General features: G+C 36.3%; 1 protein-coding gene across 1 annotated transcript in view; it reads right to left on the bottom strand.

The window, feature by feature from the left end:
* LOC149153125 (cycloeucalenol cycloisomerase-like) overlaps positions 1-26,844 on the bottom strand; it is a 420,238-nt gene that overhangs the window by 31,437 nt on the left and 361,957 nt on the right. The window contains exon 4 of the mRNA XM_089439501.1: positions 16,611-16,652. Coding sequence (XP_089295627.1) covers positions 16,611-16,652 — 42 coding nt within the window. The remainder of the gene's footprint in view (positions 1-16,610; positions 16,653-26,844) is intronic.

Here is a 26,844-nt window from a genome sequence, read left to right as displayed (position 1 = left end):
ATTTGTTTGATTAATTTAACAAATAGAGGAAACATTATCAGTTGTTGCAGTAGGATTCGAGTTAGCCGAATTTTCACAATTATTTCACTATTGCTTAATAATAAAACCCTCAGTTGCTGCATTGGTTTTCCCAAGTTGGATTTTTCTTGGGACTTTTGTCCAAAAATAACTGTTTTGTTTTTATGTGTGTGTCCTAGCATTACTTCTAGTGTTTATTCTTCCGTAGTTTTATTTGTGTAAGTTGTAGTGTGATTTGTTTAGTATTTGTTGTAGCAAACAGTAAATACATTGCTAAATTAACAATTAGGAGAATAATTTCCAGTTGCTGCAATAGGATTCTAGTTTGGAATTTTCAAATGGTATCAGAGCGCAATTGATCAACCGGAGAGCTCAAAGGCGAAGAAAGAAGGAATTTTGCTGCTCAGCGTAGGCAATGTTGATTTGGGGTAGCATCGGATGTGGTCTAAGCCTCAAATTTTGCAAGGAGGCTTGGGCACATGTATTCCAAAGAACCCAAAAGCAATTTTATTAAAATAATTAATATTTTTTAATAGGACCCTAAGTCTAAACTTAAGAAATTAAAAATATTAATGGGTATTAATCTAATTTTGGGTGTAACTTCTAGAAGAAGACGAGGATAGAGCTAAAATGATCTTAGCCATTGATTAGCTTTTAATCTGGGCCGTTGAATGTCAACAACAAGATTATTTAAGGAAGCTTGAGGGTCATTTGGAAAACACACCGAGAGATCAAGAGAACGAATTTATGAAGTGAGAAGTTCTCAGGAGGAAATTATGATCGAGCAGATTTCTTGCAGAGAGGGGCAGTGAGTATCTGGAAGAATTAAGTTTTCCAGGGCCGGAGAGTACAAGGCAGAGAGGGTAGAATGACGTCCAGAAAGAGGCAGACACTAGCCCACGTAGAGCTGACGCAATGACAACGCAGGCCTTAGACGGAGATCGAATTCCTACTGAGGAAATCAAATTTCAATAGCCAGGAGCCAGGGTGTGAGACTGAGAGGCAGAGATTCGGATTTTCCAGCTAACAAAGGGTCTAGAGAAGGAGCAGCGTGATACCCAACAAGGGTGATGCAGGAACTGCGTAGGAGTGATGCAATTTTGTGTAGAGGCTACGTAGAGGGTATGTAGAGGCTCCAGTTTAGCATGACCAGACTCAGATCCTCCCAGTGACAGGGTGAGATCATTTCACCATTCATTCTGTCTAGTTTCTCTCTGTATCGGATTGCTAGTTGAGCATCCAAGGATTGTACTCAGATTTTCTCCTGCATAATAATAAAACCCTCAAATCTGCTACATTGTTTTTCCTGCATTGGGTTTTTCTGGGGACATTTGTCCAAAAATAATGGCGTCAATTGTGTTGTATTTTCTTTCTTGTTCAGTATCTTATTTCCGCATATAAATTAATTAAGTGAAGGTTGCAGTGTATGTATTACGATATTTGTCGTACGAAACTACAAGTAATTTGTTTAAAGGAATTTAACAAATAGGAGTAATATCATTAGTGGTTGCAGTAGGGATTCTAGTTGAGGAATTCTCACACGATATCAAAGCTGCAAGTGGAACAAGAAGAGTAGTACCAAAGACCCAGCGTTGAGCAGAAGAGGGAGTTCAAAAAAGCTGTAGGAGGCAGCAGTTCAAAACCCCAGAGGGTTTGCGCAGTTCTTAGCCAGAGGGCTGAAATATCGAGGCAGCTTCTCTCCGAGTGAGTCAACGGAGAGAATGGCTTCCAGATCGAATTTTTACTAGGGTAGAGGGAGCAATGCTGAAGCCTCAGCGTGAGGAGAAGCTGGTGGGAAGCAGATTTTTCTGTAGGCAGTTTGCTGGGCAGAAAATCATCAGAAGAAAGAGGAGAAGCACGGCTAAGGGAATTTATTCCCCAGATAATTCCTAGCCAAGGAATTCGAATACCACTTTAATGTCCCAAACGAGATAATTGACTCATTTTTCAGAAAAATAACTCAAACTAACATTTCACCGTAAAATCATCATTCTATTAACAAAATATTGCCATGTAAAATATAACAAAAGAGCGCATGCAATGCCATAATATGAAGAACATAAATAATCTCAGCTTTTATTATAATAGAAACTAGGGTTTATATGCTGGTACAATAAAATAGCTAGGATGGGAACAGGCCTCAAGAATCTGCGCCAATGCCATGTTGGCCCTCCAAAATTGAACTGAAATGTCACTGCTGAGCTCTCCTATGAATTCTGGATGAATTCACCAACGCAAGGTGGGTACTCGCCCAACCTCACTGAATCACCTAAGGGTTTCCGTCCTGGGGCTACTGTTGAAGTAGAGAACTGAATTCTCAACCTCTCATACAAGAAGAAATATCAAATCCAAGTTGTCCTCTAATGGCCTCCTCCTCCTCTTTTATAAATCTAATGGACCCCTGTAGAACCTCTGATTTTATTATTATTTTAATCATGGATCACTTCCCCTCTTTTATCTCAATTAAAATATTCTTTTTAATGTGGGAAAAGGGTAAATTGGCTACCATGTCTCCTCAGGTCACTGAAAATCAATTCTAACCATCTTGTCCTATAGATCTTCTCATTCTGGTTCCAACGAGCTATTACACTAAGGTTTTCTGCCAAGTATTCCTCCCCAAATGCGACCCTAAGCGTAATTAATTGAGTCAGGCCCATTAATAACTCTGTTTTTTTTAAGTTGTTGGAATGCCACAGAATGAAAGGAAAATTGTGCGGATGATGCAATATACCAAGTGAATGCCATCAGACCTCATAAAAACTCCTCAAAACCACTCCAAAATCCCCTGGGCCTGTTGAAGATGCTAACCTGCACCTGTGAGTCTGTGACCTATCTACCCTCAACTCTGAAAGTCCATCCTATCCATGCTATAAGGAATACCAAAAAAAGAAACATTACATTCCTATTTCCATATTCATTGTACTCCATTCTACTCAAAATAAATAATATGGCTCAAATTTTTGGTGCATTTCCTCTTGTGTTTTGATTTCCTGTGTATGTGTTGAATTTCCCAATTGTTATAGTGCACGGTTTTGTTATTCACTTAATATTTCCATTAGGAATATTACACCATCACAAGAACCTGAGGCAACCACCTTAAAACCACTGTCTACATCCTTGATAATCCATTGATTTGGAAAAAAATTGACCTTCTTGATGGTGTGAGTGATATAATATATTGAAATCCGGTCCAACTCCTAGAACATGAAAAACTTCTCCAAATTCGGCGGTGTCAATAACGATGTCACCACATCTTGAAACTAGTAAGGTTGAGTTATCACTAACGACTACTTTCTCTCCACTAAGCTCTGCTCAATAATTGGAGATGAAGTATTGGTATTCGGTCATATGCCCAATGGCCCTAGAGTTAACAACTCATTCTTGTGAAGTGGAGGACCAATATGCAAAGTTCACAACCAGGTGTGCACTATGAGAATCCATTAGGTTCAAATTTCCTTTATACACTCAGGATTACTTTGAAGGAATTACTAGAAAATAGATAGGCAACCTCAAAGCAGGGTTAAAGCCTAGGAAAAACATTATAGGAACCCAATAAGAGTTGTTGTCCTTGACAAAGCGTTAAAATATTATAGAGAGAAGATCTAAAGAGCTTTCTTTCCATGGTCACCAATCTCACTAGCCAATAGCTTCTTTGGATGAAAAACCAAACAGGATGAGGATGGTTTGCATATCATCTTGAGACTCAAAAGAGAGATTGACTGGAACCAGCCTGCAAAACCACAATGCAGCAAAAGATAAGTATGTAGCATTAAAAGAGTAGTAGAACAACACTCATGTGCTAGAGAGAGAGAGAATAACTTCCCTTAAAGAGAGTCAGCCATAGCCATAACCATAAAAGTGCATAAGAGAGAAGAACCATAACACAATAACCTACAAAAGAGAGAGTAATTAGAGAAGGTTCCCTTGAGCAAATATATTTGTGTTTTGCATCACTTAAATCGGGATAGGTGTATTTATACACCATCCAAGAGTTAGACTGCTAGCCCCAAGAAGTAGACTAAAATAGCCAAAGGAATTAATGTTACAACAACATAATTAATATTACAACATGCTTGGTTGTGGCCTATATGAAGATTAAACCAACAAATTCAACATTCTCTCCTCCAGGGGAGTTGCATACATGGGCCTTTCCAAACCATAAACAAGGTTGGTTTTGTAAAGCGACCTATATCCTCTACTATATCGGCATCTCTATAGAGCATCTTACCAACTTTTAGTTACTACTTAGATGCCTCTAGTCACCTTCCCACAAAAGGATAGATAAATAGGGCGATCAGGGATGGCATCTATCAAAGATACATTCAAATCACTTGGGTCTCCCCACTCAGAGTCTTGGTCCCATGTTGGCCTTTTATATGAGCACTTCATGCAGCTAGTAGATGATTTCAATGTTCATCCTGAATGATTACAACATAAATGCTAAGTGATCCAAGTTATGCTTGCTAGCTCTATAAAAATTAAATGCCCGGTCTAGGCATGAAGGGATGATCTTGTGCATATGTGCTATCGTTGAAGGGTACGAGGATAGTAAAGGTGGAAATTTGATGAGAATGATTCTTTGGAGTAAGGGTGTTGAACATCTATGCAAAGGGATTTTCTAACCAAACATACATTTATTTTTTTACTCTTAGGATGAAAGGTGACCAGCATGGGTTCCCCCAAGTATGTCTATGATAGAGAAAACAGAAGACTAAAAATGTGTTGATTTGTTGTAACGAACAAAGTTTGTATACTCAGCAAAATAATCAAAAGATCTGGTATATGTAAATATCCATTATAGGACAATAATATATGATATAAGAATATTTGAATACAAGTGAGATGATTCTTACAAATGTCAGTGAGGGCCTGCTTATATACCTAGGTAGATACATCTTCACCAACGGTCATGTCCTTAGGGATATACCTCTTCATTAACTAATTATTAGTTAATTAATCATTGTTTATTATTATTTTTGTTTACATTATATATATATATATATATTATTCATAACATTGCCTTCATCTTCAAAAAGCTTTGTTCTCAAAGCTTATTGCTAGCAAGGCATGCCATTTGTTTTTTGTCTTGTAAACTATTTGCATCTTTCGGTATTCTTCGAGTTGTAATCTCTATTGACACAAGATGGTAAGATCCTTGGAGTGATAAATAAAATTTCTGAACTAAGAAAGGATCTAACCATCCTAAGTTAATCTTTTGTGGAATATTGTGGTGATTGGAAGCTTGTGATGAAATATTATCACATGAGTGGATTGTACAAACTTCAATATTCCTTGGAACATAAATTTGTTGCTTATGTTCTGAATGATACTAATACGTAGACTGATTGACTTGCCTTCTCTTATGATTCGGATGTTGATAAGGAGTTCTCGTGATTTGATTTCCCCTTAACTTGTTTGTGTCGATTTCTTGATTTATTTGAGGTATCTGATTTCTTTTAGGTATGGAAGTTGTTTGGTTAATCATTGGATCTTTATTTGAAACTTTCGTTGCTTGAATTGCAACTTTTGAGTACGTCTTCACTTCAATTGGTTTATCCTCTTCTTCAGTTGTGATGTTGACTAGATCGGTATTTGTTCCTCTTTTTTCAATTTGGACTGAAGACTTCGACACTTCTTACATGATAAGTTCTTCTAATTTGTTTTTCAATGATTTCTTATGATTCTTAAGTTTCTAAATTTGAGTGAGTAGATTTTGATTATGGTTTCTGAGACGTAAGAGTTCCTCATTTCATGAGTCAACTTTATTTTGGTATTCAAGCTTCTCATCTTTTAACCACTTGATTTGTTCTAATAACCTTTGGTTAAGGTTATTTAAGCATAAATTTTCATCTTCTTTTTCTGATAGAATTTCATTGAGTTTTTTTTCAGAAATTTCCTTTTCTTGTTCTAATGTGTGCTTCTTAGCTTTACATTTTCTAACTTGGGCAAGTAGTTTCTGATTATGTTCCTTCAAACATAATTTTTATTTGTTTTTGTTGGATATGACTTCTTCAAGCTCTTTCTGCTTCTTTGATACTGCTTTTGGATTCTCTTGAAACATTAGCTTTAAAATATCCTTAATGTCTTTTGATGAAGACATTATTAGTTCTGATTTTGTTGTCATGTCTTTGAATGTGACCATCTTCTTCTTATAAGGGAACATTGTGAAAATTCTGAAACTCGGAATCCTACTGTAGCAACTGATAATATTTCTTCTATTTGTTTAATTAATTAAACAAATTATTTGCAGTTTTCTACGACAAATATCAAAACTTATACACTACAACCTTCACAAAACAAATACTGCGAAAGAAAATAAATGCTGGAAAATTAGAGAAATTCTAGCACATACATAAAGATATTGACAGTTATTTTTGGACAATTGTCCTCAGATTAAAACCCAATGCGGGAAAACTGGTGCAGCAGTGAGGGTTTCTTTATTAATTCTTCAGCAGGTATTCAAGTACAAGAATTTAGATAGATAAACAGAGGAAAACACTGAGAGAAATTTATAAACAAATTTCTCACTTTCCACAATGACTCCCTAACCCCGAGATGGACCCTCTGCCCATACGCAGGTGTCTCCGTGTCACCCTTTGCGCAGTGACTGCGTAGTGCTCTAGGTGACTGCGTCTCTCCATCTCTCCTCACGTTGTCTCCTCCTGAATTTGTCCTACACTTCCCAGACCAATGTTGATGCCCTCTCTCTCTCTCTTTCCTGCAACTCACCCACTGGCTCTATCTCTACTGCTGAACTTTAGCCACTGAGAAAATCGATCTGCCTGAGCAATCAAGTAATTGCCTTAGTGTCTCAAGTGTGTTCTCCAACCCCCATTGAATTTCTTCTTATAATCTCTCGTTCAGACATCAACGACCAAGATTAAAACATAATCGATGGCTAAGATTAACTAGAACTCGATCCATGTCTTCTTCTAGAAGATTCTCACCACGACTTAATTAATACCCTTTAATTAATCACATTTCCTAAGTTTAGACTTAAGAAATATTAAAAAATGTAATTATTTTAATTAAGTCATTTCTAGGTGGAATTTTCAGAAACGATTTATGGGTTTTGGAGAATACATGTATTCTAGACTCTCCATTAAATTTCGTGGCTAGAACACATCCGATGCTACAAAATCTAACAAACATCAAGAATTTTTTTCTATGTTTAACATGAACATACCTAATTCCTTGAACCAAAGTCGACGGAGAATTATGTCAACCTCTTTGTCAAGCATAATTGCAACACAAAATTGAGATATGTACTCATAATGATCAATTGTCACTTGTAAATCATTAATTTCATATTCCTTTTGGCCACAAATATATTTTCTTTCACCAATGCTTGGATCTTGAATTAATAGTTAATTTGCCAAATTAATATTGATGTGATTTTCCTCATTGCTTGTGATGATAGTGATATTAATTTCCTTCCCTTAGATACTTCCTTTAAATGTAATGAATTTGTGATCTATAATCAAAAGACCTTTGTAGGAAAATCTTCCTTCCTTCAATTCCAAATTATAGTGGTTTTTTTGGTCTTCAGTAATTGACTTATATGTGCAACTCATTTTCTGATCGTCCTTGACTTCTTGAAGTATATTTCCTTTAGATTTATAAATTATAAATATCTTTTTTTCAACTTTATAACTTATATTTTATGATATAACTATTGGGAATATTACTAAGAGGGGGGGATGAATCAATATTTATCAAATCAATAACTTTTTCTTTTAATACTCAAATTTATATATGCTACTTCAATGAAGGTAACTTGCATGTACACGCAATTGTCTTTAAGGCAACCAGCGTATATCCAGTGATCTTATGATTCAATTAACTCATCATATGTTCATCTTTAATCTGTGCATCAGTAATTTATTAACCATGTGCAATAATAACAGAATAAACCATCAAATATAAGCAACACACATGAACACCAAGATTTAAGGTGGAAACCCAATGCGGGACAAAAACCACCTGCTGCTGTCTTCTTTTAATATAAGAAAAACTTGTTTACAATCTTGTATTACTGCAGACTCATACTAGTACGCAGGCACCCACCTGTAGGCTACAACTTTCTCTCGTTCTCCAGCTTCTACTGGAAGGGAGCTACAACACCCTATCTCTTGTACTAGCCAATATGTTTACTAGTACGTAGGCGTCAGCCTACTGAAGGCTCCAACCTTCACTCGTTCTCCAGCTACTACTGGAAGCGAGCTCCAACCCCCTGGCTCTTGTACTAGCCGATATGTTTACCAGTACGTAGGCGTCAGCCTACAGAAGGCTACGACCTTCTCTCTTCCTCCAGGGACCACGTTTCATTAATTTTCAGACTGGATACTCCTAGTACATAACAACACAATCTAAAGGCCTTGTTTCATCCAATTTTCATACTGGACCCATCAGCAACATTGAAGCTCAAATTCAACCACCGCTGCAACCAATCATTGAAAAACCCATCAATACTAAAGCACATCACAATCAATCACTCTGATCATTCAGAACACTGTCACCAGAACACAGTCACCAATACACAGAGCAAAACCTAGAACTCTGCATCAACAACCAGAACCAACTGCAACTTCAAATCTCATATCTCATAATGTATACACTACTTCAAAGTACCTAACCGGCGTGTATACGTGCCTTCACCAATGCAAACTAGCTTATAGATCTGCAAACACTAACTTAAAACTTCACAGCTATTCCAGACTTCAGTCATACCCAGATCATAACATTTACAGAATAAAACATACGTTAGTATTAAGATCTAGACTATCCATGATCAGACCAGATAATGATAATTCATTTCAGGTCTTATGATCCTAATCTATCATCCATCATCAACCACTTAGGTGCATCCTTAGTTCAGATCAAGCAAAGCACCAGAAACCCATAACATGCATATTTGCTTTTGATCTAACTCTTCATAAGATATTCATTACTTGCACCCCTCTAGCCCTTTGATCTTCTCCTCCTTATATACTTAGATCCTTTGTCAATGCCTTAGACCAAAAACCTCGAACCAAAACCTTGATTTTCCAACCCATACGCGCTTTTCCTCTTGTGATTGTGTGTGTATACATATACGCTCTTTTTGTTCTGTGACCCCGCGTGTATACGTTACTTGGACAAAGTGAACCAGTGTATACCTCTCTTTCTTCAATTTCTGGAGTCTGATCTGTAATCCTTTGTTGTTAACCTGTTGCTCTGTGAACTGTCATCTATGTGAGTTTCCATGAAGGACAACACCTGTATCATAATGCCAACAAGCTTCCCCTTTGGACTTGATGGCAACCAAAACACCAAGATACACTCCCCCTTTGACATTAAGGGCAAAGGGCGGACCAAGATATTCTCGCCCTTTGATATATCATATACATTATGCTGTCCATGCTCCCCTTGAGAACATGCAGAGTTTGCAAAGGTATTTTTCAACAGAATAACATGACTCTATAACTCAACTAAGTGAGTATGACTTCCCTAAGACCAATGACTCGTACATACATCAATCACCCAAACAAGTGGGGATACACCAAATTTGACTCATCCACCCAACCAAGTGCGGATTTACCAAATGTTTATACATGACTGAAATAGCAATCATTACATTATCCTTCCCATGCATAGTGGGGTTACAAATTAAGTCTTTACATAACCTTTACATCAAATGATATACATGATATTTATAACAAGGACCAACGATCTAAACAAGACCATGATATTCATCAGCAACTATCATACACCATATATGATCTGTACCATAAGCATCTGTCAGCAACATCAAGATCAACATCATGTATATGTCCATCATCAAAAGAGTCACCTAAATCAAACAATTATGTGGATCAAGCAATATATGTATCATCATGTACCAAGGTCTTCTAATATAATGCCAACAATGCATTATTAGAAGCATATGCTCCCCCTGAACCTGTGCCATCTCTTCACTATCATAATTGATCATTGCATTTGTTAGTAAGAATCATCAAGGCATCATCATCAACCAATTGTTCATCAAATTATTAATAGCTTATGAGGGCCAAAAACACTTCCACATATCATTAGCAGACTGCAATCATCATCACTTAGAACATAACGGATGATTGATAATTGACTGAACCATATCAGACCCCTTTTTCTAAGTCTGTCCCAATGATTTTTCCTCAAACCAACATATACACGACTATGCAGCTTCGAACTCACGTATATACGCAACTTGTCTTCATAATAACTGCGTATGAGATTTAGAACACTAAAGTTTCACACTTTTAGCTCCCCCTGAGTCTGTTATGTCTGTATACTGTGTTATGCCACATCTTTCTATCTGTACTTCCTTCTTCTTCCATAACTTGGAGTGTGGTACTGTTTTCTCCATTTGGTATGTTGGCCAATATTTGCTCCTGCATTCTTTTGCTATATGCCCAAACTTGTTACAAGCATAACATCTTATATGTTTCATATTCCCTCTATAGCAGTCAATGGCTTTGTGACCAAACATATTGCAAGAAAAACAATATCCCTTAAAGTACCTGGAAGTTGATGATCTTTCTGTGTGACGGTTATTTGCTTGAACCATTCTACTTTTGCATCTGCCTACAACATGTCCAAAATTATGACATATAAAACATTCAACATTATTCATTAGAGGAAATAACCGACTATCACTTCCATAGTTGGGAGTAAATGATTTTCTTTGAAGACTTTCTTTCCTTGGTTGTTGATGGGGTTGACCTCTTATCTCCTTGTTGATCATTTCAGAATTTGCATTAGAGTTCCTTGCCTCATCTTGTGAGCTAGATTCACCTTCAACAGTTTCATGAAAACCAAGACCAGTTTTGATGGTAGGAGACCTTTGACTACTAAGAATATTATCCAAAATCTTAGTACTATCTTGAAATCGTAACAGTTTATCCTTTTCTTCTAATTTACCTTTTAAGATATTTACCTAAACCTGATATTTCTCTTCCTTTTCCAAATATTGCTTCTTCATGATTTCTTCAGCCTTTCTTCCTTCTTACACTTGTTGCCTTAATTTGAGAATCTCATTTTCTTGTTCTTCATTTGCTTGAGGTGGTTCTTCATTTTGCTTATTTGAATTTTCAGGATCTTCCTTTAAAGAGATGATCTTAGCTTCAAGACTTTCATAGTAACTGGATCTTTCTTTAAGTCTTTTGATTGTTGTACTCTTTTCATTTACTTCAATTCTTAATGATGTCACTTCATCCTACAACTTTTGACATTGATCTTCTTTTTCCTTGTACTGCTTCCTTACTTTGTTACATTCCTCCAACTGAGCTTTTAATATGGTAACTTCTTCTTTGAAGGCATACTCCCTTTTGTTAAATATATCTTGTTGATCTCTAATTTTATCTGCAAGTCTTTTAACTTCTACCTCTATATTTCTTTCACTATAGCTTTCAATATCTTCAACATTGCATGAACAGGGAAAAATATCACCAGAAGACCAAAAATTTGTACCTAATGCTTGTTCATCTTCAATCTGACGTGATTCTGAATCTGAATGTTTTCTTCCACCTAATGGCCAATTGTCTTTCCTACTGTCACTGTTCCTTTGAACTATCTTCTTCTTCTAAGGCGCTTTCTTCTTTAGCTTCTTTCCCATTGTTTCTACGAATCTCCTTCAAGCGATCAAGCTTCTGCCAAAGGACCAACTCTAATACCAATTGTTGGGAATAACACTGAGAGGGGGGGGGGGGTGAATCAGTGTTTATCAAATCAATAACTTTTTCTTTTCATACTCAAATTTATATACGCTACTTCAATGAAGGTAACTCGCATGTACACGCAACTGTCTTTAAGGAAACCAACGTATATCCAGTGATCTCATGATTCAGTTAATTCATCATATGTTGATTTTTAATCAGTACATCAATACTTTATTAACCATATAAACAGTAACCATGTGCAGTAATAACATAATAAACCATCACACATAAGAAACACACATGAACACCAAGATTTAAGGTGGAAACCCAATGCGGGACAAAAATCACCTGTTGCTGTCATCTTTTAATATAAGAAAATCCTGTTTACAATCTTGTACTAGTGCAGACTCATACCAATACGTAGGCACCCACCTACAGAAGGCTACAACCTTCTCTCGTTCTCCAGCTTCTACTGGAAGGGAGTTACAACCCCCTAGCTCTTGTACTAGCCGATATGTTTACTAGTACGTAGGCACCAACCTACTGAAGGCTCCAACCTTCACTCATTCTCCAGCGGCTACTGGAAGGGAGATCCAACCCCATAGCTCTTGTACTGGCCGATATGTTTACCAGTACGTAGGCGCTGGCCTACAGAAGGCTACAACCTCCACTCTTCCTCCAAGGACCACATTTCATTAATTTTCAGACTGGATACTCTTGGTACATAACAACACAATCTGAAGGTCTTGTTTCATCCAATTTTCATACTGGACCCATCAGCCACATTGAATCTCAAACTCAATCACCACTGCAATACAACCAATCACTAAAAAACCCATCAATACTAAAGCACATCACAATCAATCAATCTGATCATTCAGAACACTATCAACAGAACACAGTCACCAATATATAGAGCAGAACCCAAAACTCTGCATCAACAACCAGAACCAACTGCAACTTCAAATCTCATATCTCATAGTGTATACGCTACTTCGAATTACCTAACCGACGTGTATACATGCCTTCACTAAGGCGAACCAGCGTATAGATATGCAAACACTAACTTAAAACTTCACAGCTATTCCAGACTTCAGTCATACCCAGATCATAACATTTACAGAATAAAACATGCATTAGTATTCAAAACTAGACTATCCATGATCAGACCACATAATGATAATTCATTTCAGGTCTTATGATCCTGATCTATCATCCATCATCAACCACTTAGGTGCATCCTTAGTTCAGATCAAGAAAAGCACCAAAAACCCATAACATGCATACTTGCTTTTGATATAACTCTTCATAAGATATTCATTACTTGCACCCCTCTAGCCTTTTGATCTTCTCCTCCTTATATACTTAGATCCTTTGTCAATACCTCAGACCAAAACCTTGATTTTCCAACCCATATGCATTTTTCCTCTTTTGAAAGTGTGTGTATACATATACGCTCTTTTTGTCTTGTGACCCCGCGTGTATACGCTACTTGGACAAAGTGAACCAGCATATACCTCTCTTTCTTCAATTTCTGAGTCTGATCCGTAATCCTTTGTTGTTAACCTGTTGCTCTGTGAACTGTCATCTATGTGAGTTGCCATCAAGGACAACACCTGTATCATAATGCCAACAATAACTGCTTATTATAATATGCTCTTCTTTCCTTTTCCTTTTTTTTAACATATTTTTTTTGATAATTCATTTTTTCTTCTTTTATATATATATATATATATAATCATATAATCTCTCTTTTTTTATATAGCTACTTGAATCTTTGAATTTTTTTATATATATTTATATAATGTAACTTTTTAATTATATTTCTCTAAATATCTTTATGTTATATGTTTGTCTCCTAACCCTTTTAATTATATGAAATTGTGTTTTGATAAAAAGTCACACCTTGTACTTATATGAGCGATGACTATTGACATGGCTTTTGAATTTCACAAGGCAAATGGTGGAAATTGTACAAATTGATATGGAACTAAGCATGTGAGAATGGGTAATAAATGGAAATGAGAGAACATTGTATAGAAGTATAAACACGCAAAAAAATACACAAATGTACAAAGAAAGTAGATGAATTGCAGAAATATTATGGCAATATAGGTAACCTGGATGGTATCTGAAACAACAACACTTGTCGTTGTATGAACAACGTACAAAAATGGTTGTATGTGCCGGCGGCATAGTGTTAGAGTTTGGCGGCATCAAATTTAATTGGCGGCTTGTTGCAAAGTGTGTGTTGTAGGGACAAAGGTGGCAAGGGTTTTGATGAGCGGCGGACAACCCTGCAACTGCTTGTGGGCAGTCTGGTGGTGTTGTGGTAGGCAACTATTTGTTGGGCCAGACAGACAGGCAGCTATGCGACTCACAACAGTCTTGTTGGCTAGGTAAGTCGTTTATTTTCGTTTGTTTTTTTTGTTTTTTTTAACAAGTTTTTTTTTATATAATTTTTTAAACTCTTATTTATTTATTATTTTTATTATTTTCAACTTTTTATTTATTTATATATATTAGACTTCTTTTATATACTAATTTTTTTTCCCATATATAATTTTTTTATTTAACTTTTTTTTTAATATTTTTTTTTTCAATTTTTTAATCTTTTTGTTTTGAAGTGGCTAAAGGCCTAACGACAAGATGTAGAAACTCCAAAACTTGTATAGAAAAAGCTCGAATCACAATGACAACAAGGTTGACAAAAGTTCAATGGCCAAAAGCAGGACCAGATGAGCTTTGTGCAACAGTTGAGCGGTCAGATGATCGAATAGCTCTGATACCAATGTAACGAAAAAGTTTGTATACTCAGAGGAATGATCTGATACCAATGTTACGAATAAAGTTTGTATACTCAACAAAATACTCAGAATATCTGGTATATGTAAATATCCATTATAGGAGAATAATATATTATATAAGAATATTTGAATACAAGTGAGATGATTCTTACAAATGAGGATGAGGGCCTACTTATATACCTAGGCAGATACCTCTCATGTCCTTAGGGACATACCTCTTCATTAACTAATTACTAGTTAATTAATCATTATTTATTATTATTATTATTGTTTACATTATTTGTATTATTTTATATATATATTATTCATAACATTTGTATATCTGCACAACCAAAAACAAGGTTTTGCTAATTGCCTTCCTCTTAAAACTTGTTCAAGGTGAAGATTTCTGATGTGACAAAGCTCCTATACTTTCTAGCTTGACTAGAAGGTCTGCCACATTATCCATTGATCTTCTTACATGAAAGAACTCAACTTGCTCTTGAGTTCATGGTTGTGTTTCTAAACCAATTGACTTTGATTACTAATCTCGGGTCAAGCTCACAAATTCCTTTTAAGGTGAGTATCTCTAGTACCCCTTCAAATATCACCTTTCTATAACTAAAAACTCAAGAAAAGGTTTAATCCCCCCATATCCATGCAACCACTTTTTTATTTTTGTTCCCTTACTAAATAGTTGAGAGAAGCCTGCTATATTAGATCCTTGACTATGTTTACCTATTTCTACTGTGTCAAAGATTATTTTGAGACAACCTTGCCGGGGAGGGTGCCATTCAGATTTGGGACTTCACTGGCTCTATATGGGATGTCCTTTGTCAGAATAAAGTTTCCTAAAAGATTGACCCCAGCCTCCATCCAAAAGTATGCAGCCTCTAAGCATAACTCCAAAATTTAAGAATTTTCCATTGTACCCATAAAGTCTTGAGATATAGCTCGGGAAAAAACCAAATGATTTTAGATATAGCACAGAAAATTGTTTGGACAATGGAGGGGAAATCTGGAAAAATGGCATAGGGACAACATCAATAGAACATTAAGAAAAATATAGGAGAAAAATGAAGAATTAAATATGTGAAGGCTTAAAACAATGATACGTGTTAAGTACACAAAGTAATGAGAAACATCAGTTGCAAATAATTACACGAAGATCATAACGGAAGAATTGTTGATTTTCCCATTGACCATAAAAATATAGTTCATTCGTGACCAAATTTAACTTCATAAAATATGAAAGCACAATTAAAGGATATCCCCTTATTGTTATTCAAGATATGCATATTTGGAACAGCCGAGGGTAGTTAAAAAGGAGAAAAAGCTAAACATTTTTTGAAACTTAAGTAGCTTATGTATTAGACTTAGGTTAGTGGCTTTTTTTAGAAGAATCGCTAGTTTTGTGCAAGGGACATCTGTAGTTCCCAGATTGTTTTGGTGTGGGGAAGGGAATACAAGACAGTTGAGGAATGTGGGAATGTTCTTGTATTGTCCCTTGGACAAGAGGAAACATCCCCTATTTTGAAAGGATGTCCCACAAAAAAAGAAAGTTCTTCGCAGCCCCCTTTCTCTCAATAACAGGAAAAATGGGGAACACCTTCTTCTAGAAGTCATGACACATCCCCATGCTACATAGATTGCAACAACTTTGGAACCCCAAATTGCAAGAAATACTTTGGCAGGCAATTCAACAAACAAAGTTCAAATGGCTCAAGCTATTGCAAAGAACTTCAACTTTAGCTTCATTTTCACACGTATGTAACTAAGAGCTCATTAGAATAACTTTTCAACAGTTCTTGACTTAGACATTAAGAGAATAAATACATATTAAATATCCAAGTAAACTTTTATGCCTAAAATCTTTAAGATATTGAGAAAAAATCTAATATATGCATTAAATCTCTAAAATTACCATTAGAATATTTTTTGTTTGAAGTATAATGATAATTATTGAATATCAGTGTTTGCAAAAATCAGTGAATTAGAAATAGGGAAGACAAGACTTATACGATGTATCAATTGGAAAAGATTTTCATGGATCTCCAAGTACTCTTGCAATAGGATACTACCAGTAAATACAAATGCTGTGAGGGTTCAATAAACCCATTTATAATCTAACCTTTGCCCAATAGCGATCATACCAATGCTTGCTTACATCTCCCTGCATCAAAAAAAGAGAAAAAATAATCTCATTGTCATGTTGATATGTCTAGTAAGCTTCTAATCCTTTGAGCCCTACATTGTTCATATTCAAACATTAATGCAATCAACTAAAAATATAGAGAAAAACTGCATAAATTGACTATCAAAGAAATCGGCATCCCCATAATAGAACTTCAAAAACATCCTAACATAAATGTGGGTTTCTTTATTTCTCTTTATTTATCATGCATGCATCTTGTATGGCTTCCTTCTGATCAAATTTGAAATTTATAACTAATTGAAACATTCTTTACATCCTTCATATTTGAGAGATGACTTATCCTACATTAAGAATGACCTGATTTGGTACCCTGCATTACAAGTCGAAAAGATCAATTGCAATTATCTCAATAAAAAGTAAATAACAAATTAAAAATCCAAGGCAAGGGGGTATGTATGTTAGCAAAAAGTCCAGTGGTTGTGTGTAGTAAATTACAAGCAGGGGGTCCTGTGATCAAGTTCCTAAACTAGCGGCCTTTGTGGATATTGTTGGGCCTCACTAAATGTCCCCACTGGGTTAGGTTGCCAAAACTGCAACCAGCAGGTTTACCCCACATACCATCCTCAAAATGAGGGGAAGTTCCCAAAGGGTTTCCCCAACATGTATATTCCATTAGTAGATAAAAAAAAATTAAAAAGCTTGTTAGCAGAAGAATCAAGTATTTGAAAATGTAGCAAATATTTTACTTGATAAGATAATATAAGCTAAGATAATTATATCAATTTCCAATGAATGACCAAAAAATTAGGTCAATGGGATTGAAGAGTACAACTAGTATGAATACAATGTGGGAGTGCAAGCGCAACTCCAAGAAATGACGAAAATAACATAAAGAAAAAAACCCACATAAGTAAAACATCAGAATATGTATAAAAATGTGAAATGACGAAAATAATATAAAGAAAGAAACCCACATAAGTATAACATCAGAATATGTATAAAAATGTGAAAAAGATATTGTGATACAAAACACTATGGAAGTTTCAACAACTCAAGAACCTATTAAGAGAGTGGGCGATAGAAAATGGATGATGAGGCTGACAATGTCAAGGTATCCGAGTTTGATGGTCGAGGGTGAGGGGGGCGAATAGGCCACTGGCTCGCTCTCAAAGTCCTTTGGAACCATTGACGTGTCCTATTGTTGCTCGAATTGTATAGGCACAATGCAACAACGACTTAGGGTGAGGGCAGTCACTTTGATCCCTGCCCTCTCCGTTCTAGTTGTCTCCCAACAACAGGCTAAGGAGGGTAGTCCTTATGGAAGATGAGAACATAAAACTTGTTGGCAACCAACAAGTTCAGGAGACACGATTGAATGACCTAGCCACTTGGTTGATTTAGCAAGTTAAGAGATCAAATTAGATTATTATGAGAGACTAGTGCCTTATGGAGTCAACTACTTGCTTTATATTGATTAAATACCAAATCACTGGATGAACAATCACTGCTTACGAAATTCTTAGGTATCCTAAATGAAATGCAATTCCTACAATCTAGGTGAGATGCAAAAATCTTGGTTGATTTTAATTATATGCCTAACAAGGTGAATCCCTTAATCCCTAGTTGTTTTGAGGCTAGTCTCTAAAGTAGTTTGTAGAGAGAACTCAAGGGGAAGCAAGCAAAGGCTTGGTTAACGATACCTCCCCTTGAAACCTAACCACTCGGTGCCTTCAATGCTGCAAAGACTGTGGCTCTGATGACTGCAAGGTCACTGTGTTAACCATTAGAGAGGGTCTATCATTCATAAGCTACAAGATGAAGGGTGTTCCTATATTTATACCAACCAAGATTATGCTTGGAGGTAACTTAATTAATGCAAGACTAAGCCTAGAATGAGGGTCTATCATTCGCAAGCTACAAGATGAAGGGTGTTCCTATATTTATACCAACCAAGATTATGCTTGGAGGTAACTTAATTAATGCAAGACTAAGCCTAGAATGCAAATGCGAATGATTGAGTGATCTTGAGTTAAGGTTTCTTATGATCTTAAGTACTTGGTTACAATTAATCTTTAGTTATGACAAGGAAACAATCTTAAACACAAGATAGAGTGCTCAATTTCAATAGTGCTCAAAAGATGAATCCAATTAATCCAAGAGATAATTTCTAAAGTACCAAATGAAAACAAGATAGATGCTCCAAATAACAATTCACCAATATGTCAAAGATAGATTATCATCCACAATATGTATCCAATTTAACCATGAAACAATAATGACAATGATGGAAAATAAATGAGATTAGAGCACCTATCCATGATATTACTTAGAACAATTAGCCAAGGTTCTTGTTAACACTTATATGAGGCAATACAAGAATGAAAAGGATGTCAATGAAAACTTGCACAAGAGATAGACAATTTAGATGATCAATGCTTCTTAAACCCAATTAGCACTTCAATTTATGACAAAATTTATCACAATGCCAAATTAATGTAGAACAATTAGATCTCCAATGCTATTCTGAGAGAACAAGAGATACCAATATGCCCAAATCCAATAACCAATTAAAATGTTGTTTTACCACGACAAACATGTTTCTTCTCTCTTGTCAAGGGATTCAAGCACATTGTTGTAGTCTCCTCCAAAATTCCTACATTAGTCCTCCAAGATCTGTGTTCCTTGTCCAACAACAACATCATTCCATCAACCATCAACAATCAACCAAGGGTCCATCTACAAATTGTTGTTGTTGTCCCCTTGCCTTGAGTTCTATGCATGCTGCAAGTCTAGTTAGGGCACACTTCACAACCCTCAACAATTGCTTCAAACATTGTGTTATCTTCTCCAACTGGGCTGCTTCATTTTCTTTCCAAACTAGGTATCATATTATGGTGTTAGGGCTTGAGGTTGCTCCTCAACACACCCTACAACATACCTGTACCCATAGTAGTATAACCTATCCCAATACCTATGAAGAAGAGATTGTTCAGGCTATGACCTCCAAGGGATCTCTGTGGCTGAGCTAGGATAGCAATCCTAGACCTCTCGGTCCACCCAACTTCCCTCCTAAACAGTGTTGTATCTCCCCTACCTCTACGGCCCAAATAGAATGCCAAAAACACAAATCTTATCCATAGAAATTAGCTCTAAAACATACTTGTTAACCAATTGTTGGAACATCCTTCCAATTTACATTCTTCTCCACTTAAGGATGTCTATCCAACCCTCCAAAACATGATTGTTTTGGACATGCACTCATTGAGATATGCGACCCTGTCTAAGGCTTAATATTCTTGCACCAAAACACATAGATCCTCTTCACTTGCGTCCTTGCAACAGAGAGATGTGGCCTCTTATAGGCTACCTTCTAGACTATTTGGTCACCCCAAACCAGTGTTGCACGAAACGTCCCCCCCCCAAAGGATTGAAAGCAAGAATTGTGTCCCAGACGAATCCATAGGGGATCCGCGGTTCAAAATTTTGGAACCGCGGATCGGGCTGACAAAAACGGTTCCTAGAAATTCAAAACCATGTCAGCTCGATCCGCAGTTCTGAATTTCCAAACTGTGGATCTGACAACGGATCCTCCTGAGATCCGCGGTGGATGGGGCACAAATCCGTACGGATCCCAAGTGGATCCGAAGGGAGATAGGCGATTCCACAAGATTCTAAATAATTTTTTATTTTTTCTTTGACTTAAGTTGGGTTGGGGATTCTCGGACACTCCCAAGGTGCTCCCTTGATGCTCCTTAGATGCTTCCTAGATGCTCCCTCATGGTAATGTTAAATTCTTAGACTAAAAGTGACATTCTCCTTTATTTTTCCTTTTCATCCTTTTACTTAAATTTTTAACATTACAATGAAATGACTCAGGATGTTTGAGAGTGGTTCCAGCCTCATCAGAGTTCATATGGAGAAAATATAATTTCATATCCTATTCAAAATTCCACAGACTTAACAGTTTTCAGAAATTCAGGATCAATGGAATTGTGGCTTTTCATTAGATTATATCATGTATGAGGGCATGTGATTAGCATTTAATCAAGAGCACCAAGCCCCATATGTACCCTAGTGTTGGTGGTGTTAATTATTGAACTCCTTTGTCATGCCCTTAGCAAAAGATTATCTTTCAATCAAGTCAAAATCATCGATCAAGCATGTTAAGCTTTTTCTACCATATTTTAAGGCTTGGATTAGGTAGTTTAATCGAAATTGGGCAATGTTGACTAATATCCCTAGACAATCGAGGTAGAGGAAAAGGCTAGAGAAGAGGAGAAGAATCTAGATTCTACATGGTTGATGCTCGAATACTTAATCATTAATGTACAATGGATGCCATATCTATCTTGATTTAAGTACAAATATGCATGCTTCCATATCTTCTACAACTATTTTGGTATTTTGGATGTTTTTTTAATATAATGCTAAAAAATATAAAATAGAAGCTTCTGAGACGCTTCGCTTCCTATATTTTTGGGAAATGACGCTTCTGAGTCCCCGCTTTCAAAAAACATCCCCACTCTGTGCAACATTGCCCCAAACGACCCTATCTTTCACCTGCAATCAACACAAGGGTTCTCAGTCTATACACAGATATCAACTTTAGATTTGATGCCCAGAATGACCCTTACAGACCTCGACCTTCCTCCTCCTCGCTGCACTAGCTAAACCTGCCCAAGCCTAGATCAAAGCAGTCATGAGAGTGCCTTACTCTCGCCTTCGCTTGATCACCTAGGGTTGTGGCCTAGAACAGAGAATCTTCCTTCTCAAACGAGATCCCTTATTTGCTACTCAAGGTGTCTTTTTATGCCTTACACAAGGCCTTCTTTTATAGGTTTCCATGGGGCTCCAACGAACAACCCTAAAAGGGCTTCCAACCTATCAAACAACATACTAACACTAAGCCGACTTGAACAAGCCCACATCCAACATTCAAAAATTAATATCTCTTCAATGACATCTCGGAATTGGACGATTCTCAATGTGTTGGATTCGTCTCATCATCTACTATCATCTTCATCCATCACATGTCGCAATGCTACTTGTGGAGCTCCTTCCTCCAAACCCTCTGTTGACCTCTACTGGTCAACTACCCATGCAGTACACCCCCCTTTTCTTTGCAAAAAGGGGCAGCGCCTGATCAGCGTGTCCGTGCCATCCTGCAGTCATCAGCAGCTTAATCATTTTGATTGTAAACCCAGTCTGCATGTATGAATTGTAAATAATCTTAGCAGACATGAGTCGTGTATGTGAATTGCCTAGGTGGACCTAACTTTCTAGTGGTAATCTATGTCCCGGAAGGTTTTTCGTCTCACCGATCCATGGATCGGCAGAGTTTTCCTTCAAACCTGACCCCAAAGCCGGGATGGATTTTGTCATTAGAACTTTAGGAGAATCCTAGTGTGTTGATCTGCTAGATTATAGTTGTGTCGCAGAACTGGGTGATTTGCGAGGGTCTGTATTAAGTGGGTTTGTCCCCTTAAGATGTAAATTTGTAAAAGTCATCATGAAATGTGTCTTGAGGGTCGAAAAATGTTTTAAATCCCCTCATGAGTCCTAAGTCCTAGGTCCTAGGTGATGTTTCCGAAGGCTTAGTTCGATGATCCATTTTAAAATGAATTAATAAAATAAATATAATAAATTAAAAAATTAAAAAAATAAAGCAAAAACCCTAACTAATAAAATAATAATATTTTAAGTGAATGCATGCAAAATATTATTTTTTAATAAATCGACGGATGAGATCAAGAGATGTCTTGATCCTCATCAACGGTCGAGATCATTTCAGCATGGATCACTCGAACTAGCCGTTGGAGACATTTCCTTTAAGTAGGGTGCTAAGGGTCAGTTCAGATCATTGGATCTGTGAGTCTAAGACTGAAGAAGCTCTCTTGTAAATCTGTTTCTGGTTAATAAAAGAAGACTTTGGGGTCCATATCTTGCTGGTGTTACTCTCTTGGAATGTTGTGAGATCATTTCATTTTCTGCATATGTTACTTTCAGCCATTAATAATAGCTTTTTTTTAAGAGTATTGTGAGCACAGGTATCTTGTTCACTTGCTAGGGTTTGGGTGCTGTTAGGGTTTTTGAAGTAATGGCAGGTATCTCCATTACTCTATGAGATCTAGCAGCATTTTTGCCCTCTTTACTGATGGTTGTTTTGAGCTGTGCAGAAAACATTTGTTGAAGGAAATTTGTGGGCGTTCGGGGAAGTTCTCAGCTGAACCAGCCAACTCCCACGAGCATTTTTTGCTGAGCCTAGTTGGATTTGATCCTGGGTTTATCATTCAGTTTATTTTTAATTTGCATGAGAGATTTTCTGAAGTTCTTCACAGTGATATCTGAAAATCTTTATTTATTTAAAATATTTATGTGCTTACTGCTAAATCTGGCTGCTAGGGGGCCAAAAATTTGTACATTAATCAGCTGCTCTAGGGTTTCAAAATTTTGCTTATATACAGATTTCAGATTAAGGTTTTGTTTTCTTTTGTTTCCTTGGACAGGGTTTTCCTTCAGGGGTTCACCAAATATAAATTTTGAAGAGCTTCACTGTTTTCTGGTCAGTCGGCTTGCTGCTCATTGGACTGTCGTCAATCTTCTTGCCCATTGCATCAACTGTATGAAAGATTATTCTGAAATCGATTTCAAACCTCTGACAACGCCAGCAACCTGCACTTCAATTCAAATATTTAAGGTCCCGGTTTCTATTTTGGCGAAGGCGTGACTGAGTAAACCGTTTCCATCTACAGCCGTCAGCTTCATTGTGTTTGCAAGCTCTGCATTGTTCTTTTTAAACTGCCGACAGGATCAAGAGGGTATTTTTACGGTATCATTATCTGATTAAATCGATCCCATTCGGCATTCTTCAAGCTGCAGGCTTTCATCGCAGAAATAAGGATTTCTAAAAGCGTGAGCAAGAGCGTATTCATTTTTTACGTAGACCTTTTTCCGACGCATGAGGGTAATTTATTTACGTTTCTGCAAAAAGGGGCGATTCAAAACCGCCATCGGTCACTGCATATCAAGATCCAGCATCGTGCCCATTTCTCAACGACGGAAAAGTATGCGTTGATCTTCAATCCTCCGGCGGTAGCAGGTAATAAGTCTCAGGTAAGATTGTATACATCTGCGTGAAAATCGATTCTCGCTTTGGGTTTATGTATATATCAGCCCGACTTTTTATTATTATTTATGATTTCTGTTTAATTTCAAACTTAGTTTATTTATTTTCAAACAAAAATTCGATTTCTTTGTTTTGAATTGTTTAGCGTAGGTCCTTTTGGGGCTTTATAAAGATTAAAATCAAATTTTCATTTATTTTTTTTAGTTGTTATCGTTTTCCTTTATTAGTTTTGGGGTTTCTCATGTGTATAAATGGATAGGTTAGCGTAGGTTTCTAATTAGATTTCAATTTAATTTATTTTTTAATAGTTTAGGTTTTGTTTTATGTAATTTTTAATTTAGTCTTTTAAATTTGGTATTTTGAAAATATAAAAAAAATATATATATATATATATATAAAATAAAATAAAAAGGATTTATTTAATTTAACTTTGGTTTAGTTTAATTTTTTATGAATAGTTAATGTTTTTAAATTTTAAATTTTATTTTAGATTTTTTTTAAATTTTCATAATATAAAAAAATAAAAAATATTTTCAAAGGGATTTTTAGGGTTATAGTTCAGTTTTAGATTAACTTTTAGATTTCATTTTTTTAGATTTTATTTAAAAAAAAAAAAAATCGAAAAAATAAAAAAATTTCGTGGAAAATTTATTTTTGCCAGATTCAGTTGTTTTCATGTTATATCTTTCATGCTGAATTTTCAAGTCGAGATGCGAAATTGATATCTGATTAATGGTTTATGGTTCGTGGTGGCTTAGAGCATTAATTTTTTTAGTTGCTGGATATCGTTTTGGTCATTCTAAGAGCATTGTGATTTAGCTGATGATAGATGATTGCTGTTCATGGTTCACGTTTTTATATCATCTAACAAGTAATCATCTTAACCATAATCTCTTAAGGCACTGGTCTGCTAAATTAATTAAATCTTTTTAGTGCTTATCTTCATCGTATCTCGTGTCTCCCAACCAACTGGTCGACAGTTGGTCTCATCATCTCACAGGGACTACCCCCCTTAGCCGCGGGAGACAGGCTTAAACGGAGGGATCGGGGATCAAAGTGACAGCCCCCGGTCTGAGCGTTGTCGTGTCAATCTGCGCGACAACATTTTTTGGCGCCGTTGCCGGGGATACTTTTTCTCGGTGTTTCAAACGACAAATCATTTTTCTCTTTCTTATCTCTTCATCTGGCCCGACAACGCCAACATTTTTTGGCGCCGTTGCCGGGGATAGAGTTTTTCTGTTCCTTGAGGTTTCATCGACATTCACCTTCTCATCTTTCTCATCTCTCATTTTGAGCTGGCAAATTCAACCTTTTGGGTTATCATTTGGATCTTTTATTGCTTTATTTTTCGCCATAACAGTAGCATCTCTTCGGTTTGTTTCTTGTTTGGGTGGCGACTCCACTTTCTCATTTTTCCCAGACAAGAAGCTTTCCTCATATCTGCTTGTGGTTACTTTTTGGATCCTAGAATCAGATTCATTGTTCAAGTGGCGACTCCACTTCTTTCATCTCTTAATTTTCTTGAGCAGAAATCTCTTTCTATCATCCATTTGATCCCTTATTGTTCATCATGGATTATTCATTTAAACCATGTCATTTTACTGTTAATCTCCATGATCCTCCGAAAGAGGCCATTTCTAAATTATTTAAGTTCTCGGGTGGTGATTCGGTCACTGTTAAACAGCATTTAAACATGTTTACTTGTGTAATGATCTTATATTGTAGATTTCCTCAATATAATCATGAAGATTTTAAGATGCGTCTATTTGTCCATTCTTTAGAGGGTGATGCCTTGAATTGGTTTAATAATTTTCCTAATGATTTTTTCACTTCTTTACAAGACATTCTCAATGCTTTTAAAGATAGATATGATAGTCCAAACAGCTTGCCTTCTACCTCTAAAATTGTGCAAAAGAAAGAAAGTAATCTTATAAAAAATCCAGCTGTTGAAGAAAGTTTTCAAGATCAGAATGTGTCATCCACCGGAAATGTCGCAGACCAAGTTCATGATAGTGAAAAATCAGGGACAAATAACAATGAAAAGGAAGAACAAAAGCAAATTATACAAGATCTAATGATGCTGGTAAAAAATATGGAGGCTAATCAAACTAATTATGTCAATGACGTGAGAACTTTGTGCACCCACCTTGAAAAACGTAATAGAGAGATAGAGATTATGCAAAATCAGCATGCTAAAGAAATTGAGGCCATGAAGACTAATCATGAAACAGAAATTAGATTCATGCAAGGCAAAATGTCGACCATGAAAGCTGATCATGATAGGGAAATTGATTCTATGCAAAACAAGTTATTAATTATGGATCATCAGTTGGCCACCATGCAAGCAAATCATAAAGAAGAAATAAACTCTATACAGCATTGCTTGATGAACATAAAGGAAGAAAATGTTAAAGTAATAAAAGACATGGAAGAACATCATGCCAGACAAATTAGTGCTATAAAGGTTGAACACTCTAGACAGATGGATGCCATTAGAATACAGGTTCAAAAGTTTCAGCAATTGGAAGATGAAAGAAACTGGATGACATCAATAGATCAGGAGCCTTCTCATTTGTTGCAACAAGCTCCATCTTATTATGAGGAGGTTATTAGTTCAGTTGAAAGATGGTTGATTGAAGATAGACTTAAGAATGATAAAGATCAGATGCAGGATAAAGAAAGACATATCACGCATACTTCATCTGATAGTTTTGAAACAGAAAGTTCCAGGTCATCAGTAATTCCACCTGCCAGAAAGAAAAAACGTAAGAGAAAGAAGATTAGACGAAGATTTGATGCATCAGACGGCCGCGAGCTGCTTGATTTTCGGATAGGAAAAAGTCCTACCATATGCAAAATTGGACATGGCACATCCGACAAGCAGCCCACAGATTTGCCTGAAAGCAGGCAAATGCTCAGTATGCACTATATTGAACACATCTGATGCCGTAGGGCATCCTTTGTATCGTATTTCTAACCCTACTCCTTGTTTTTTCCGCATTTTTATTTCTGCTTTAGATAGTTAATAAATGAAGAGCTTTTATCTTTCCTGTGCTTAACGTATATGATGATTTTTTGGATGGA

Source organism: Pinus tabuliformis, chromosome 9 (genome assembly GCF_031772625.1).
Source record: "Pinus tabuliformis cultivar Carrire ecotype Pingquan chromosome 9, CPIR1, whole genome shotgun sequence".
Taxonomy (NCBI): domain Eukaryota; kingdom Viridiplantae; phylum Streptophyta; class Pinopsida; order Pinales; family Pinaceae; genus Pinus; species Pinus tabuliformis.
The sequence above is the reverse complement of the archived record's forward strand: the minus strand, read 5'-3'. Positions and strand labels throughout refer to the sequence as shown.